This window comes from Eptatretus burgeri, chromosome 6 (assembly GCF_056783735.1).
Source record: "Eptatretus burgeri isolate ZD-2024b chromosome 6, Ebu_testis_v1, whole genome shotgun sequence".
Lineage (NCBI taxonomy): Eukaryota > Metazoa > Chordata > Myxini > Myxiniformes > Myxinidae > Eptatretus > Eptatretus burgeri.
In genome coordinates, this window is record NC_140966.1 from 65,518,616 (window position 1) to 65,535,677 (window position 17,062).

Genomic DNA, 17,062 nt, shown 5'->3' on the forward strand with positions numbered 1-17,062 from the left:
TTATTCTCGCCCACGCGGGCCCACACGTTATTCTCACCCACACGGGCCCACGCATTATTCTCGCCCACACGGGCCCACACGTTATTCTCACCCACACGGGCCCACGCATTATTCTCGCCCACACGGGCCCACACGTTATTCTCACCCACACGGGCCCACACGTTATTCTCACCCACACGGGCCCACGCATTATTCTCGCCCACACGGGCCCACGCATTATTCTCGCCCACGCGGGCCCACACGTTATTCTCACCCACGTGGGCCCACGCATTATTCTCGCCCACACTTTTTTCTCGCCCACACGGGCCCACACGTTATTCTCGCCCACACGGGCCCACGCGGGCCCACACGTTATTCTCACCCACACGGGCCCACACGTTATTCTCGCCCACGCGGGCCCACACGTTATTCTCACCCACACGGGCCCACGCATTATTCTCGCCCACACGGGCCCACACGTTATTCTCACCCACACGGGCCCACGCATTATTCTCGCCCACACGGGCCCACACGTTATTCTCACCCACACGGGCCCACACGTTATTCTCACCCACACGGGCCCACGCATTATTCTCGCCCACACGGGCCCACGCATTATTCTCGCCCACGCGGGCCCACACGTTATTCTCACCCACGTGGGCCCACGCATTATTCTCGCCCACACTTTTTTCTCGCCCACACGGGCCCACACGTTATTCTCACCCACGCGGGCCCACACGTTATTCTCGCCCACGCGGGCCCACACTTTATTCTCACCCACACGGGCCCACGCATTATTCTCGCCCACGCGGGCCCACACGTTATTCTCGCCCACGCGGGCCCACACGTTATTCTCGCCCACGCGGACCCACACGTTATTCTCACCCGCACGGGCCCACACGTTATTCTCGCCCACGCGGGCCCACACGTTATTCTCGCCCGCTCGGGCCCACACGTTATTCTTACTTGTGGGATAATTTTATCTTCATTGTCCTCGTAGCACAACTGTTTTGAACCTGCTGTGGTGAAGCCAACTTTCATAATGTGTTTATGCTGGATCTTTTTATTGCACAGGAGCCAATCTTAGCTTTTTTGGAGTTTAAATGTTTGAGTGCTGTTGGCCACGATCGTGGCCTCAATGGAACATGCTGTTGGCCAGGATCATAGCCCACTTCTTTGTTCAACTATCTGTATTGTTTATGCCTATTCAAGTGTTTCTTCCTGTGGTTGCCTTAGAAACAACTAGCTGAAGTTCCTGGCGTTGCCCGGGGAAATTCCATGAAATATCTATTAACTATTTCCTGCAGAACAAATTAGGGAATATTGGCCTTTTCGTTTTGTATGAAAAATTCAATCTTTGGCATTGCAAAATGCCTTTGGACTGCTTTCCCCTATTTTACTCCTTTTTATTTTTTTTATTTTTAAAAAAATATAACAAATCACGACAACCTCAACAGAGATCTTCACAATACATCTTACTCGATTGCTCCTGGGGGGTGGGGGGGGACAAAAAACAACCCCCCAGACAGTGAATTGGTACAAGACCCGATCAGGCCTGAATATGTGATTTTGTTTTTTCAATTTTTATTTTATTTTAGCCAAACATAGCCCTTGACTTTCCTCTGGATGAAAGAGGAGGCCTTGTAGAGTTTGGTTGAACTGGTTCATGTGGGGTCTGAATGCATAATTGAACAATAACAAGAGCAATTGGGGATTGCAGACCCTCACCATGACTTTTGTGTGGTGTTTGTTTACTGGAACTTAACTTGTGTTTTTGTAATCTATATATTATTTCTCTTAACGTCTGCGTGTAATTTGATGCATCTCCTCCAAAACTGCCAGACGGATTGTCACCACTTTCGGCATGCGGGTGCTCCGTGGTCGAATGAACAGCATGGGCCATGTGAGATCGTGCCAGACGGACACATTTAGGAATTTTGGGCGGTTTTCTAATTTTTATGTTAGTTTGCATGGCGACGTGTGACATCACCACTGAGAGGCGTAATTCCGTCATGACATCATCGGTCATTCGCTGACGTCATCACATCTGTCGTCGACAGACCGTCACCGCCGAGAGGCGTAATGCCACTCCTAGAAAACAGCGTCTGCAATGTAAAACCCTCTTCTGCACATGCTGACTACCTCAGAAGGTGAATTTGACACAAAAAAGTAACAAGAAACATTGTATATAAAGTAAACATTTGTTTTAAAAATATATTATTTCCATTAACGTCTGCGCGTAATTTGACGTTTCTCAACCGCCATCATTACCTGTGTTGTGTCTTGCGTGTGTGGTCTTCAAATTAAAGCGTCCAGCAGTGTTCGATCGTCGGATGTGTGCCAAAAAGTGCCGTTCATTGAAATTTGCATTCTGATTCTCGGTCACCCTCCTCTGCTCCTGTTCAGTCTAGGGTTCGGCCTATATCATGTTAAACTTGCCCCATCAGACACCAACCTTCCAGTCACACTGCAGAGGATGCAATTTCCAGTCAGACTCGCATACTCGATGACCATAAACAAATCCCAGGGCCAAACATTTGACAAACTCAGAATATACCCCCCAGCCCCCGTGTTCTCCCATGGCCAACTATATGTTGCATTTTCACGTGCAAGAGGTTACTCCTATATATCTATCAAAGTGGACAATAATTCCTCACAATGACTATTCAGCAACAAGACACTCACCCAAAATGACATCTACAGGGAGGTCCTTTAGAAAACTAAGGACAGGTAACCATAGTGCATCACATCCCTAATGACACCCTCCCCAGCTTCCCATAACATCAACTATTATGCCTCATCCACATTTTGTCACCCATTCAACTCTGTGCGGAGCACGGGGATATGCTAGTCCATAATTAATAAGAGACGTAACTAGAACTACCACTTTACAGTAAAACTGCTGTCAGTGATCACTGAGTTCCAAGACGTCCCGCTTTGATGCAACCCCGCTTTGATCGGGCACCTGACCCTGGCCTATGACGTTTATTATGATTCAATTGAATTCAGAATGGGATTAAAATAAATTTAATTCAAATCAAATGGAAGACCAAATGGGTACAGTTCTGCATTGGAGTAATCAGAAGGAACCTGAACAAGCAAAAAGCGAAGATGAGGTCATCAGGATGAACCTCAATCGGATTTGGGTTTCAGCTGCAACTACTCTACCTTCAAACCCATCCAGGAGCAGTCAAATGAGCCTTACTCAAAAAAAAAATTCAAAAAATAAACCAGTTTCAAAAATAATAAATAATTCTCGCTGCCAAACCATGCATCGGAACAGGCTGAAATTTAAAACGTATTCCCGATCACTCCTAGATAATAATTGTGAAGTTTCACGTCGATTGATGAAGCGTTTCAAGAGAAATATATTTTCGAATTGTTACTCAATCCAATATGGCTGCGAGACCAGATGACATCAATTATTTGTGAACACCCTGGTATCCCCAATGCTTGGGGAATATGTGTAAGAGGTTTCCCCTCGATCTGTCCAGCTGTTCTGGAGAAGAAGATTTTTATAGGTTTTTTGGGGGTAAATCCAATAAGGCTGCTAAACCATGTCACCTATGATGTCACAGGTGTGAACGCTTTGTTCCCATTGGATAGGCAGTCATATGTGTAAAGTTTCACCTCAGTCTGTTCATCCATTTCAGGGAATATTTGTGAAGGTTTAAAAAAAAAAAAAAAAAAAAAAAAGGTTGCTGAACTACATGACCGATGTCATCACTTTTTTTTATTCTGTGGACCAATTTATCCTGAGTTTACCCTCAAAAATTTTCATCCTGATCAGATGTAGCATTCTATGTATGCAATGTGACATCATTATGAAGCCATGTGACATCATAAAAAAATATTTCACACTTATTCCTCATGAAGAGTACTTGCCGTGTACCAAGATTCAATTTTTTTCCATGGTACGGTTTCAGAGATCGAGGTCCAATTTTTTTTTCCTTCTTTTCCTTCGTGACTGCTACACCACATGACCTATGATGTCATAATTATCATTATACATTCTCTATGAGTACTCGCTCCGATGGTGAAAATGGTGCGTCAATCTGACGAGCGGTTGCAGAGAAAAACACATTCTCTGCAGACAGACAAACGGACTCGAATGCAATACGCTCTCCGTTGGCAACAAAAAACTTTCTTCTTTATCTTTTTATATATTAGATACAGACGTTTTATTCATTTTGCGTTCTGGAAAAATTCAGCACTTGTACAGTTAAAGCATCTTTACAAACTGAATTGTCTGCCATTCAGTTGGCAATTCGAGTTTATCACATATTTTTAATTTGGAAGATTTTATCCTTTTCATTTCACTCATTCAGATTTTCTTCAAAAACATAATGATTGCTTTCGCAACATGATGTCGAAAATATTTTCTTGTGTCGAGCCATCTCATCTTCAATCAGGTATCGAGCCCTTCAGTGTTGTGGGACCGGGAAGCACGTGACGTGCCGGATATTGCCGCGTGGGCGCTGGCCAACAGAATAAGTCTAACACGCTATCCTGTCTGTGGTCCACGCAATCAAATCCTGATAGGCAGCTGGGACAATAACGCATTTAAAAACATAAACCCTTTGAGCTTTGTGCAGGCTGCGGATATGTTTTGTTAGATTGCATAAAGATGGAAGAACTTATGCTTTTGAATGCGTGTTCTCATCCTAAGATACAAAAAATTTACTCATTCTGAGAACAGCAAGTTTTCAAAAAAAAAAAAAAAATTTTAAGTTCATAAGTGAAAAATATTAATGTATTGTTATTAAAACAAGATCACATTCACAAGTGCTTTGTATTTTAAAATATATATGCAATAACATAAGATGATGGTAGTTGGGAAAGCCTTTCTTGTTTTAAAGTACCACAACATACGTTTTTTTTTTTTATTTTTTTTTTACCCCACGCACGCGAAGTGGAAAGTGGTGTTAAGCAATTGGTTCACTTTGTCTGTCTGTCTCTGTCTGTCCATGTACAAACAGCACTTACGCTCGAGGAACAACTTGATTTCTATTGAAAGTTATATTTTGATCACAAATCGGAACATGAATTGGAAACCGAACCTGTAGTTTAACAGTAATTTGGCTCTGAATTTGTCCCAATTGCGCATACGCAGTGAGAGATGATTTTTTTTTTTTTTTTTTTTTGTAGTCTGTCTGCCTGTCTGGCAGTCAAACAAAATTGAAAACCATTCCAAACAGGTTTTTAGCGGCATTATAGAGGACACAAACAGGCATGAACAACTAATGTAACGTTAAATAAGGTATTATGAAAAGATCCCTGCATCAACGGTGGTAAACTTCCCATATATATATATATATATATATATATATATATATATATATATATATATATATATATATATATATATATATATATATATATATATATATATATATATATATATATATATATATATATATATATATATATATATACAACCTTTTAAATCTGTATTTTAATTTAATTATATACCTGTACTTGAACACTGTGGAACACAAATCTCCTTATTATCACTTTCAAAAACTTTTCATTTCGCAGTACTTGGACAAAAATTAGGAAATTTTGCGTCATTTCGACCAATAAAATTCATGTTTGTAATTTTATTTGAAGATCACTAACTGAAAGCCGAGGCTGTTCAAGCAAAGGAGATTCCCCCCTCACCCTTGCATTATGAGTACTTGTAATAGACGGTGAGTGAATTTTTGAGCAGCATTTACCAAATACTAATACTAGCTCTTCCACGAGCCTCAACAATATGTACAAAAATATATGTATACCGTGAAACCCCGACATTTGCAGACACAACATTCGCAGACCTCGCGTATTCACAGTTTAGAAAAATGTGACCTGCTTCTACATCCACGGCCCCTGTGCTTCAGCTAATCACAGTTTTTTCGGGCGCATAAACCATCTCCCACTAGCAGCGTGCATGAAGTAGCTCTAAAGCCATCTCCCACCAGCCACGTGCATAAAGCTGCTCTCAAACCATATCTAAATCCACCCTCCACCAGCCACACACATAAAGCAGCTCTTTGAGCGCATAAACCACTCCCACCACCATCCCCCACAAACAATGGTCAGATTACCCACCTCTCCTCCATCTACCCACAACCCCTGCATGGCTACTTATGCGCAGGGTGTCCTGGGTCTCATTCTTCCTTCTTGTCCCGCTGCCTTAACCTGCTGTGGTTCCTCGTGCTCATAGACTTTTGCACTCCTTGTTTGATCATGGTTCCGAAGTGTAAGAGTAGTGCAGGAGATATGTCTGCTCTCAAGAGGCAGGAAAAAAAAGTCATGAGCCTGAGCCACAAAGTGCAGCAACTAGACCGACTATCAAAAAGTGAGAGTGTGGCCTGTGTGGGCAGGCATTCTGTCGTGAGCGAGTCGACTGTCCGTTACATTAAAAAAAAAAAACAGAAACAAGGGGATTCGTGAAAGTGTCGCAGTTAATGTAGTACCCATCACCAAAGTGGTTACCAGGTCAGAGATATTCACATAGAAACAATGGAGAAGATATTAAATATGTGGTAAGATGACAATGCCCAGAAAAACATGCCTTCAAGTGGATCTCTGCTTCATGAAAAGGCAAAGTGCATGTACGATCATCTGATTGGTGTGGGTGGTGCTGCAAACACGAGTGATGCACTTAGTGATGAGGGTACAAGTGATGTGTTTACGAGTGGCCTCTGACCCTTCGTAGCTAGCAGGGGATGGTTTGACCTCTTCAAGAAGCGGTATGGTCTCCACAATGTGAAGCTCACAGGCGAGCATGCCTCAGCGGACCACGATGCAGCTGAAACTTTCCCTGCTCAACTCGCGTAGCTCCTTGTGAAGAAGGGGCATACCAGAGCTGGTCTTCAATCCAGACGAGACCGGCCTGTTCTGGAAAAAAAATAGCCACGAGAACTTTCATCTCAAAGTGAGAGAGAGGACAGCATTGGGGTCCAAGGCTGCAAAGGATCAGTGATTTCTTCTTTTTTGCACCAATGCCAAAGGGGACTGCATGATCAAACCGATGGTGCTGTACCGTTCCCTAATCCCACATGCTCTCAAGGCCAAAAATAAGCACACTCTGCCCTTATTTTGGAGGGACAACAGAAGGGTGTGGGTACAGCTGTCATCTTCATGGAATGGTTCCACAACTGTTTTGTCCCTCAAGTGGAGAGGTACCTGGCAGTAAAGAACCACTTCTTCAAGGACCTCCTGCTGGTGGCCAACGTTGCTGGCCACCCCGCGGTGCTGAAAGTGACCCATCCCAATGTTGAGGCCATCTTCCTGCAACCCAACATCACCTCCCTGATCCAACTGCTCAACCAAGGGGTAATTTCGACGTTCAAAACTTTATTATTCCCACCGCACCTTCCGTCGCATCTTGGATGCTATGGAGTCAGACCCTGAACTTACAATTGGGAAATGTTGGAAGGAGTTCAACATAGCACACTGCATCAATGCCATCAAAGACTTGCTGGTTGAAGTGAAGGCCTCCACCATCAACACTTGTGAGCAAAACCTATGGTCACAGGCAGTCAACAACTTCAGAGGTTTTCCCGACACCACAGAAGAGAGGCCGAACATTTCCAGGTTGACACGGGAGTTGGGAGATGAAGGCTTTGACGATATGGGGCTTGAGGAATTGGAGGAACTGACTGAGGAGGAGTTGAAGACCATCAAGGTTTCCAATGAGGAAGAGGAGGGCAGTGAAGAGGAGAAAGAGGTGTTTGAGGCCCAACCTGACCATGAAGTTCCTGATTGAGGTGCTGCAGGATTTGAGGGCAGTCGCTGACCGGTTGCAAGATGCTGACCCAGTGACGGAGCGGTACCTCTGGTTCAAGAGTGGGTTGGATGATGTTTTGCTCCCTACAAGGACCTCCACAGAAACCTGCAGCACTCAGCAAAACAGCTGTCCATTACCCATGTTTTTTTGCTCCAGCTTTTCGTCCATAACACCATCAGCTCCCTCACCTGCATCCCTTTCAGTGCACGACTCATCAGCACCTTCACCTGCGTCCTCTTCAGAGGAGTTCACTGGATTCTAAAATCATCATCGTCGTCGTCATCGTAACAGTACCTGCTGCTGTTTTTTTTTTTTTTTTTTTGGGGGGGGGTTATTTGTTCGGATTGTTTATGAAACCAATCATGTGCATTCGTGTTCGTACAATTTCAAAATTTTCCTTTATGAATTACGAACCACCAGGAACTTATCGCCCTTTTTCTCATTGAAACAATGTCCCGACATCCGCAGGGGAGAAACGTTCCTGAAAAATGCCATGAATGTCAGGGTCTTTTGATATATATTAAATGGTCTGATTGCAATTCTCTATGCTATAACCATGACAAATGTTGGAATCGTTTTCGTAACAATAATAATAATATTAATGCAGTAACTCTTGTCTCCTGCCAGGTAAATGGAACAAGAATTGGTTCCATGAGCAGAATGGATGCCATTCAGACACTTCGGAACACTGACCAAACAGTGTGCCTCACACTGGCTAGACCGAAGAAGGAAGATCAACAGGAAAGTCAGAACCTTGACACGTTGGATGGGCTGGACCACAGCATGAACACCCTCACTCTCGTGCACGAACAGTCTGTAGATGAAGAGTTTGACAGTGTTGAAGAAGATGCAGACGTTTCTGTTTCCACTTTGCCCTTTCCGAAGCAACCCACCACTCAGGTGAGTAAACAGTTCAACATTATTCCAAATGCTATTTTATAACTTCAAAGTCTTGCTTTGGGTATCCCTCAAACCATTATACTGAGTGTAGCTGTGCCTTGCCAAAAAAAAAGTCTTTAACCGACAGTTTGCCCTCATATTTTGGAACACTTTAAGGTATATTTTTCATTTTGCATAATGTGGCATTCATTCATAAATCTTCAGGTATGTGTGTCATGTGGTGAGGTGAGTAATAATGAGGCTCTTCCCTCTTCTGAAGCATTTTTTTTTTCTGACAGCCATGTCACTCTTTTGACCTCTTGCAGCATCACCAGTGGGCCTGACACTTCAAAATCACCAAGTGTTACTCCAGCTACTACTCAAACCTTTTGTATGTCGACTTTACTTTGTTTAGGTTATAGGTGCCAATTTGTATTGTTTTCCTTTTCCTTGTTTCATGGAAGAGTGAGGTGACAGAACAAAAAACTACAACGGCACTTGGTAGATCGCGTACCTCCGCGAGGCTGAAGAGTTTACGTTTTGTATCCCACTGATGGGCTGGATCTGGATACAGACCTGAACCAAAATCTAATCTGCTCGTTTTTGTGTCCTGACCATCTCATCCACATTGTTTTGTCATCAGTCGTCGACAACCTTTTGCGATAGCATGCTATACAGGTATCCCCCGCTTAACGAGGTGGTGAAGTACTTTTACAACTCCTCGTTATGTGAACCTTCATTATGCAGGAACTCAGTTTCCATTATTTCTAATGGGAAAGATTACACTTTGCTTCCTTACCTTCGTTTTTTTTTTGGGGGGGGGGGGGGGTCTAAAAGCAAAGCTATATGTTTGGTATAAAGATGGTTTTAGTTTGAAGTGACGTTATAATATTAATATTCACCTAACAATAGAGACAGTACCACAATAATGAAGTTAATTCAGTTGTGACACTTACCAAAACGATCTGAGTCCATGTATCTGTACAAGAAGGCTGCAGTGGCAGGTCGTGGAGGAGATGGTTATTCTTTTTTTTTTTTTAACCCTTTCATTCTGAAAAGATAATTATTCGCAAGCCTTCTCAGAAGTTAATCCCCCCATTGAAAAGTTAATCGGTGGAAAAACGTATTTTACTTATCGTCGCCACGGTAGTGACATTGCACAATCACCATGACACTTTGATGGCTCCTTCGCTGCAGCGAATGAAGACCTTGTTAATTGATGAGTAGTCCTAAATGAGACTAGTCGTTGTAGCGAATCTTCACGATGCGACCCCGCGTTAAACGAGGGATACCTGATTATCATTTTTGGACCCATCTCTCAATGGTGAAGAATCAGTTGAAAAAAAAAGAAATTAAAGTCTCGTTTCTGGATATGGATTCGGATCTTCATCAAGATCAAATCCATTCGTCCTTCTCACACACCCAACCTGTCCACCAAGTTTCGGCCGAATCCATCCATAACTTTTTGAGATCTCGTGCAAAATATCGTTTTTGTGAAGCATCACTTAAAAATTGTAGTATCCAGATTTGGATCTTCACCAAAGTCTAATCATTTCGTCCTTGTCACATACCCAACCTCTCCACCAAATATTCATTCTAATCCGTCCACAACTTTTTGAGATAATCTATTCACAGACAAACGTGGCTGAAAACATAACCTCCACCCACCTTCGGTGGCGAAGGTAAAAACAGCCAGACACAATAAACAAGGGCAATGATGAACCAGGAGAGATAAGAGGGACATGGGAAATGCAGAAACCTGCAAGAAAGGGGTTATAATAGGTGTTACAAACATCAGTAGGAATGGACCATGGCATGAGATGGTGGTTGACCACAAACCTGAAGCTTTGGAGGGAAGAGTGGGATTGAATAGCCTCAGGAAAGCAGCTCCACAAACTGCAGAAAGGAGGATCAAAAAGGTGGAGGGAGGTATAACGTCTTGATTTTGGGGGTTTAAAATGGAGGGAGTAACTGGAAAAAATTTAAAAATATATAAATAATGTATGTTGGAGGAACTAGGGAGGCTCAGAGGACAGAGCAGAGGGAGCAAGAATGGAAGGGAAGAAGTAAAAGACAGGCCACAAACCTTTCTACACTGACATCAACAAGCCCTTTGCTTCTGCTTCATTGTGGGTGATGCAACCAATGTTGACAGCTAAAAATTCCACAAAATCCAGGATGGGGATGTGATATGAGTGCAGCAGCTCATATGGAAGAGCAGTACTCGATTGAGCTATGATCAAAGACATTGCTGGCTCTGAGTATATCTGATATTTTGATTAATCACAACGGTGGAGGATGCCAAGTCTGCAGCTGCATTTGGGTGTCGGCTTTGATAAATGGTCACCCCAGTCGTGACTGATTTCTTAGCCTATCGGTTCAATAGAACAGACTGAATCCTTTCCAATGGCTGACAGGGGAAATGGGTGTTGCTTGTTTGACTATCGTCCCAGATTCTGCGGACAAAGATATAGTTTGTATTGTCATGTAGACAGGGCTAGATTATGAGATTTGCCAGGGTTGAAAGACTTGTTCCATTTGCCAGCCGATAATTTGTACATCAGCAGAAAATGATGCAGCTGCTCCATGCCTTTCAGTGCGATGAGTGCTGTTCAGCACAATGAGAAATCATTTCCCAAAAAGGAAGACAGATACAGACACACAGACAAGCCGGTAGGCGGACATGGGTAGCCGATCAAGTCGAATTTAGTCGTTTTTCAGCCGTTACTAGCCAACAAAAGCGTCCATAGCAACGGTTCTTTCTCACACATAACTAGGACATACCATGAACCTACCATACCAGTTTCATGTATATCTGACTCATAGTCTCTGAGATATAATGAACTTCGTTTTGTTTTATTGTTTTCGACCAGGGTTCATTCAAAGTCTATCTTCTCCGACAGTTTTCATAGGATCCTGCTGGAAATTTTTGACAATATGGCTGAATGTACTGCCCACAGTCGCTCGTGGCCCGATTTTTGATTTTCGGAGGGAAAAAAAATAGATTTTTTTTTGAAAATTTCAAAGTCCCGTTTCTCGGCAACGGTGGTGTCCATAGCAACGGTTCTCATTTGCACACAACTAGGTCATGGTATCAACCTACCAACCAAGTTTCATCGAAATCGCCATTGTATTAACGGAGCACTGGACCGAACAGAGACAGACAGACAAACATATCGACGGAAATACTGATAATAAGGGTAGACTAGATCGACTACCCAACACACAGACACACCAGAACATTGGATAAGTCGTTTATGCACATGAAGAATAAGACCGGACCCATGAATGCCCGAGGCACTCCATCCTCCACTAAGAGAGAAGAGAAAAGGATTCTGTTTATCTCTACAAACTGACATTGTGAATGGAGGAAATGTCAAAAATCCAGGTCGGCCTTGTTTGCCACAAGCAGAGAGGTTGACAAGCGAAGTAGGATGCCAGAATGTCTAATGCCTGAGATATATCCATGGATATGATCCTGAACTCTTGATTTGGGGTTGAGGGGAGAGGGGAGGGGGAAGTTGAGGATTTGATGCTAGGGTTGGGCACACAGACTTTTTCTCTGTTGTCCCGTTCAAAGGAGTTTTTTATGGCCATTTTTCACGCTGATCACGAATCCGTTGAAATTTTTGACCTAGGATGATGTCTTATGAAGACATCATGCCCTAGTAAGCCATAATTATCAAATTTTACCTGAAAAGTGGGTAAATTTGGCGGCCATTTTGAATTTTTGCATTTTACCAACCCAAGACATCATCCTATGTCAAAAAGTTCAACGGCTTCGTGATCAGCGTGAAATTTGGCCATAAAAACCACTACTTTCAAAGAAAGTATGGTTGTATGCCCAACCCTATTGATGCGAGGTGGGGGTGGAATTGACGTCTTTGTATTGGGGGGAGGGGGAGGGAGTTGAGGGCTTGTGGTTGGGGGAGTTGAGGACTTGGAGTTGGGGTGGGGGGGGGCAGTTTAAGATTGGGGAGGGTGGGGTTAATTTTTAAAAAGCAACATCTTTGAATTTAATTATGTGCTTTAAATATTTGAAATGTCGACTTTAATATTGAATTCACACCTTCTTAAATAATAAATGCTTTAAATTAAAATCTTTAAACGCAGCTGGACAAGATTAAATCCCCATGATGCGTTTACTCTTCTTTGCATGATATTGTCACATTGTACATTGCGTGGAGTTTCCACAGGTACCTGCTGGTCTTTATTATTATTCTTACTGTGCTGCAAATAACCTCAGCTCACGCATCCTTCAGTGAGATAGTCTCGTACTCCTGGTGGTGAAATTCAATTTCATACCCAATCCTGATGAGTTTGGATCATGTGCAACTTTAAATTGAGTTCCTTTGCCAAATTTTCATGCACTTCACTTCCTATCAGCCACATGATAGAAGCTCCACAGGCTGTCGGTGTGCCTTGGTGAGCATTGCGATACGAGCCATGGTTCATTGATTATTTGCAATTATCGTTATTTTTTTTCTGTTTTTTTTTTTAATTTTATTTTAATTTCGAACTTTGTATTACCTGGATGTAAATATTTCGCATTAAGCTGGAGTAATACTGTTCAATTATTATTTTCTTCATTTTATTATTTTCTTGTCTGGTTGTGGGGCCTTTGTATTTATTTCTCTTGCTGTGTAATACCGTGATGTCACACTGCTTTGCATACAATTGGTAACCAAGTCGTATCTCAGCAAGAAAGGTAAGTTAATGGTATCTCTGCGAGAAGGGTAAGTTAATGGCCAGTGCATTGGAGGGCCTACACCAGATACACGTGCACAAAGGTGGATTTTCGACCCAAGGCTCCCCCACTGCCCCATACATTCCCTTGCCTTTCTTCATTTCTCTTTTGTATCCCAAATCTAGGCTCATGGAAGAGGGAGGTGATGGAGGTAAAAAGGCAACGGACTGACAGTTGGAACACAGTTTGACACAACAAGCAGGGAATGAACAAACGGGGGACGCAGTCACCTGGAAGTAAGAGGGTTTGGATTAGGTATTGCTAATGGGTGGACAAGATAGCGGGTAGGGATATGAGGCACCGCTTGTAATTGAACTGCCACCACAGTAGGAAGTTCCTTTCTCCTTTGTGAGAAGAGAAGAGAAAAGGGAAAAGATATTCAATCAGCCTATTTTTCTTTGTCTCCCCTGTTCCCCACTCTTTTCGTCTGCACGATTTTATCAATAAAAGTTTGACCCCCACCAGTTTCCACTTGTACAGTCCCCTGATGACCAGTTTGGTGAGGCGCTTCCCTCTTCCGAAGCATTGTTTTTTTTTCTGACGGCCATGTCACTTTCTACCTCCTTGCAGCACCATCAGTGGGCCACACACTTCAAAATCACCATGTGTGTTACCCCAGCTGGTAGTTGAACCTTTGGATTTGGACTTTGCCTTGTTTGGGTTATAGGTGCCGAATTATATGGTTTTCCATTTCCTGTTATTATACGCCTAATATATATATATATATATATATATATATATATATATATATATATATATATATATATATATATATATATATATATATATATATATATATATATATATATATATATATATATATATATATATATATCGGGGCATATTATGTGATTCTGGTCGTCCGTCCGTCCATTCCTGTCCGCACTCTAACTCCCAAAGTTTTCAACTTTCACGTTTCATATTTGGTGCATAGGTGCAGACTGTGGAGATGGTGTGTCGTGACATACGTTCGTCATCTAAAGTGGTTGCCATGGCAACCAGGATGCTGTTTTCCATGTAGTAGCACAATTCTGTATATACCTTCTTGTTCGGGCGTATATTGTCCTCACTTGAGCTCTTGTTATTAATAGTTGCAGCAGGATGGTGCAGAGGTCATGCCCTTACCTTTAGCTGCCTAGGCAGTTAAAAGAAGGTTACTCGTACATGCTCAACCCAACTATAAACTTGTCAGAATTATGTTTGTCGTCACAACCCTTTATCACAGTGTGCCATCCCTAAGAGAGACATTAAACTGGGTGTCCTGTCTGCTCGCATTAGTTGGTGGATGTTAAAGATCACACCGTGTCTTCTGCGAAGAGTAGGCGAGTTGTCGCCGGCACCCAGGACAAAAATCTAAATTCCTGGCCTACAGCTGGTGCCTGAGTGAGTTGATCTGGTGTACCTACTGTGGCTGACCCCAAAATGAAGTGTGATTTATTGGGGGCCATGAAATAAATAGTCATACGTCTGTAGGATTTGCACTGCTGGCAACTATCTTGAGGTGAAGTGGATTTCTGATTGATGTCCTTCTGTTCCACAGACATTTATGGCCTTTGGTGTTGTTGCAATGACCAATACAAAGGACAGTGGTACCTGGCAGCACGAGGATGTGGCTTTGGTCTCACCGGAAAACAGCACGGAAGTGGAAATACCTGTTGATGACTTTGAGGAACAAGTTGGAGCTGAACCATTTCAAAGTGTTGCTGGTGCTCAATATATTTCTGGTGAATTTGGGTGGTTTGGGGGGATAGTTGAAGTCATGACGTTCTCCTGATCCTGGGGTTTTGTTTTGTTTTGTTATTGTTTTTTTTCTCTTGCATGTATAGGGCATGCATACAAGTCTTTGGCCACTGTTATTTTGTTACCTTCAAGTAATGCCACGATACAAACACTCACACAAAAATCTGTCAAATCATAGCCGAAGCTGAAGAAGAACATGAAGAACTTGGAAAGTAACAAAGATTAAAAATTTTTGGCTTCTTCAAAATTATATCCAAAACGATCCTGAATGTCGACCCTGCACATTTGGAGAGTTGCAAAGGCCATGGTGTGACGAGGGCCAGAGTAACAAAAGGTCCCTTCTTTGACAAGAGAGTATGACACAATTTATGACATATTTAGCCTGTGCCAACCCAGGGATGATCTTTGATCATCAAAGGATGACACACTGCTCTGATGTCTTAAGTTTACGCAAGAGCTTTAGATACATCACTTGTAAGGACAAGAACAGTGAGGGAGATGTCTGCATTATTATTATTATTATTATTATTATTATTATTATTATTATTATTAGTTTTTTGCATGCAGAGTCGAGGCTTGTGGAAGAGCGAGAACATTGAATGGATCAGGATGCAACAGAACAAAATGAACAGGAGAAGGTGAAACACCACCAGCAGAGTTGAAGGTCAAGATAGAGGCAGACTTGGACAAACAATGGGTGTGGGGGGGGGGAATGAAGAGCAGGAGAGGATGCACGGGGTGGGGGTTAACAGGAGAAGAAAATATCATGATCTGAGATGGTGGTGAACAGCTGTCTTAAAGACTTGGAGGAAAGAATGGGATTGAAGAGAATGTGGAAGTTTATTCCACAGGTGGGGGGAAAAAAAATCAACAAATGAGTGGAGGTGAACTGCGATTCTGGATTTTGGGAGTTTCACCAGAAGGGGGTTGATGGTGGACCGTGTTCGCTCTGCAGAAACCTGGGGGGAGACAAAGCACTGAAAGACCAGAGGGTGCAAGAGCAGAAAGGAGGTGGAAGAAGGAAGAGAGACCACCTTACTGTCTGCGATGTGAAAGTGATGGAGCCACAGATTCAGCTTCACAGCACATTTCCATAATTTTGAAGGCCATGGTTTACATGGTGTCAAGCTAAGCAAGGGGAAGGAGTACTCCATCAAGCGGTGGATGAATGCCTTTAAATGTGGGTAGGAGTTGAGCTGTGCTCAGGAAGGACTTTGTACGACTCAAGATGCCCATTCGGGGACTGGCTTTGGAAACTAATTTTGAAATGTGATTTGCCTAAGAAAGATAATGGCTCATGGTGAGACGCAGGTGTTTCGAGTGGAACTTCCTCAAGAGGATTGTTAATAAATTAGATGGGAGTGTTTGCCATATGGTCCTTCTCGAGAGAGATAGAGAGTGTGTGACATTTGTCTGGAATGAAAGACATATTCCAAGTGTTTGATCTTCTTGCGATTTTTGTCATGATCTGAAGAGAGGGAAGAGGCTGCAGCCTGCCGATCTGAAAGCCTGGTGTTGGTTTCGTGGTTAGGGTGGCTGGTTTAGGATCTTAGGGTCCTGAGTTTGAGCCCTGATGACTGCTGATGTAACACCAAGTGGGGTTGACTCAGCCTGTCATGCTTCTGAGGTTGGCGAAATGAGTACCAGTGTACTGGTGGAGGGGGCACAGCATCAATGGCACAGCCGTGCTTCCAAGAAATGATAGCTGCCATAACACAAACAGGAAAGTCTATCTGAAGGAGAGGGATGTCATGGCAGAGGGTGGAGTAGTCAGCAAATATATAAAGGAGATTTTCCAGAGTCGGTGAGATCATTTATGAGGAATAGGACTGGGCCCAGAACACTGCCTTGGGGCACTCCAGCCTCAACATGGAGAGGAGATTCAAGGATTTCGTCGAAAGCCACATGATGCCATAGGCAGACAGTGTGGATAGCAATGTGAG

General features: G+C 43.0%; 1 protein-coding gene across 15 annotated transcripts in view; it reads left to right on the forward strand.

Moving 5' to 3' along the window:
- The window catches only part of PATJ (PATJ crumbs cell polarity complex component), a 222,761-nt gene that overhangs the window by 58,654 nt on the left and 147,045 nt on the right, over window positions 1-17,062 (forward strand). For all 15 annotated transcript variants that reach the window (XR_015059284.1, XM_085885456.1, XM_085885451.1 and 12 more), the window contains 2 exons: window positions 8,381-8,653; window positions 14,920-15,103. Coding sequence is in view for 14 of the 15 variants with exons in the window: in XM_085885456.1 (XP_085741582.1) it covers window positions 8,381-8,653; window positions 14,920-15,103 (457 nt within the window). In the remaining variant the exon portion in view is untranslated. The remainder of the gene's footprint in view (window positions 1-8,380; window positions 8,654-14,919; window positions 15,104-17,062) is intronic.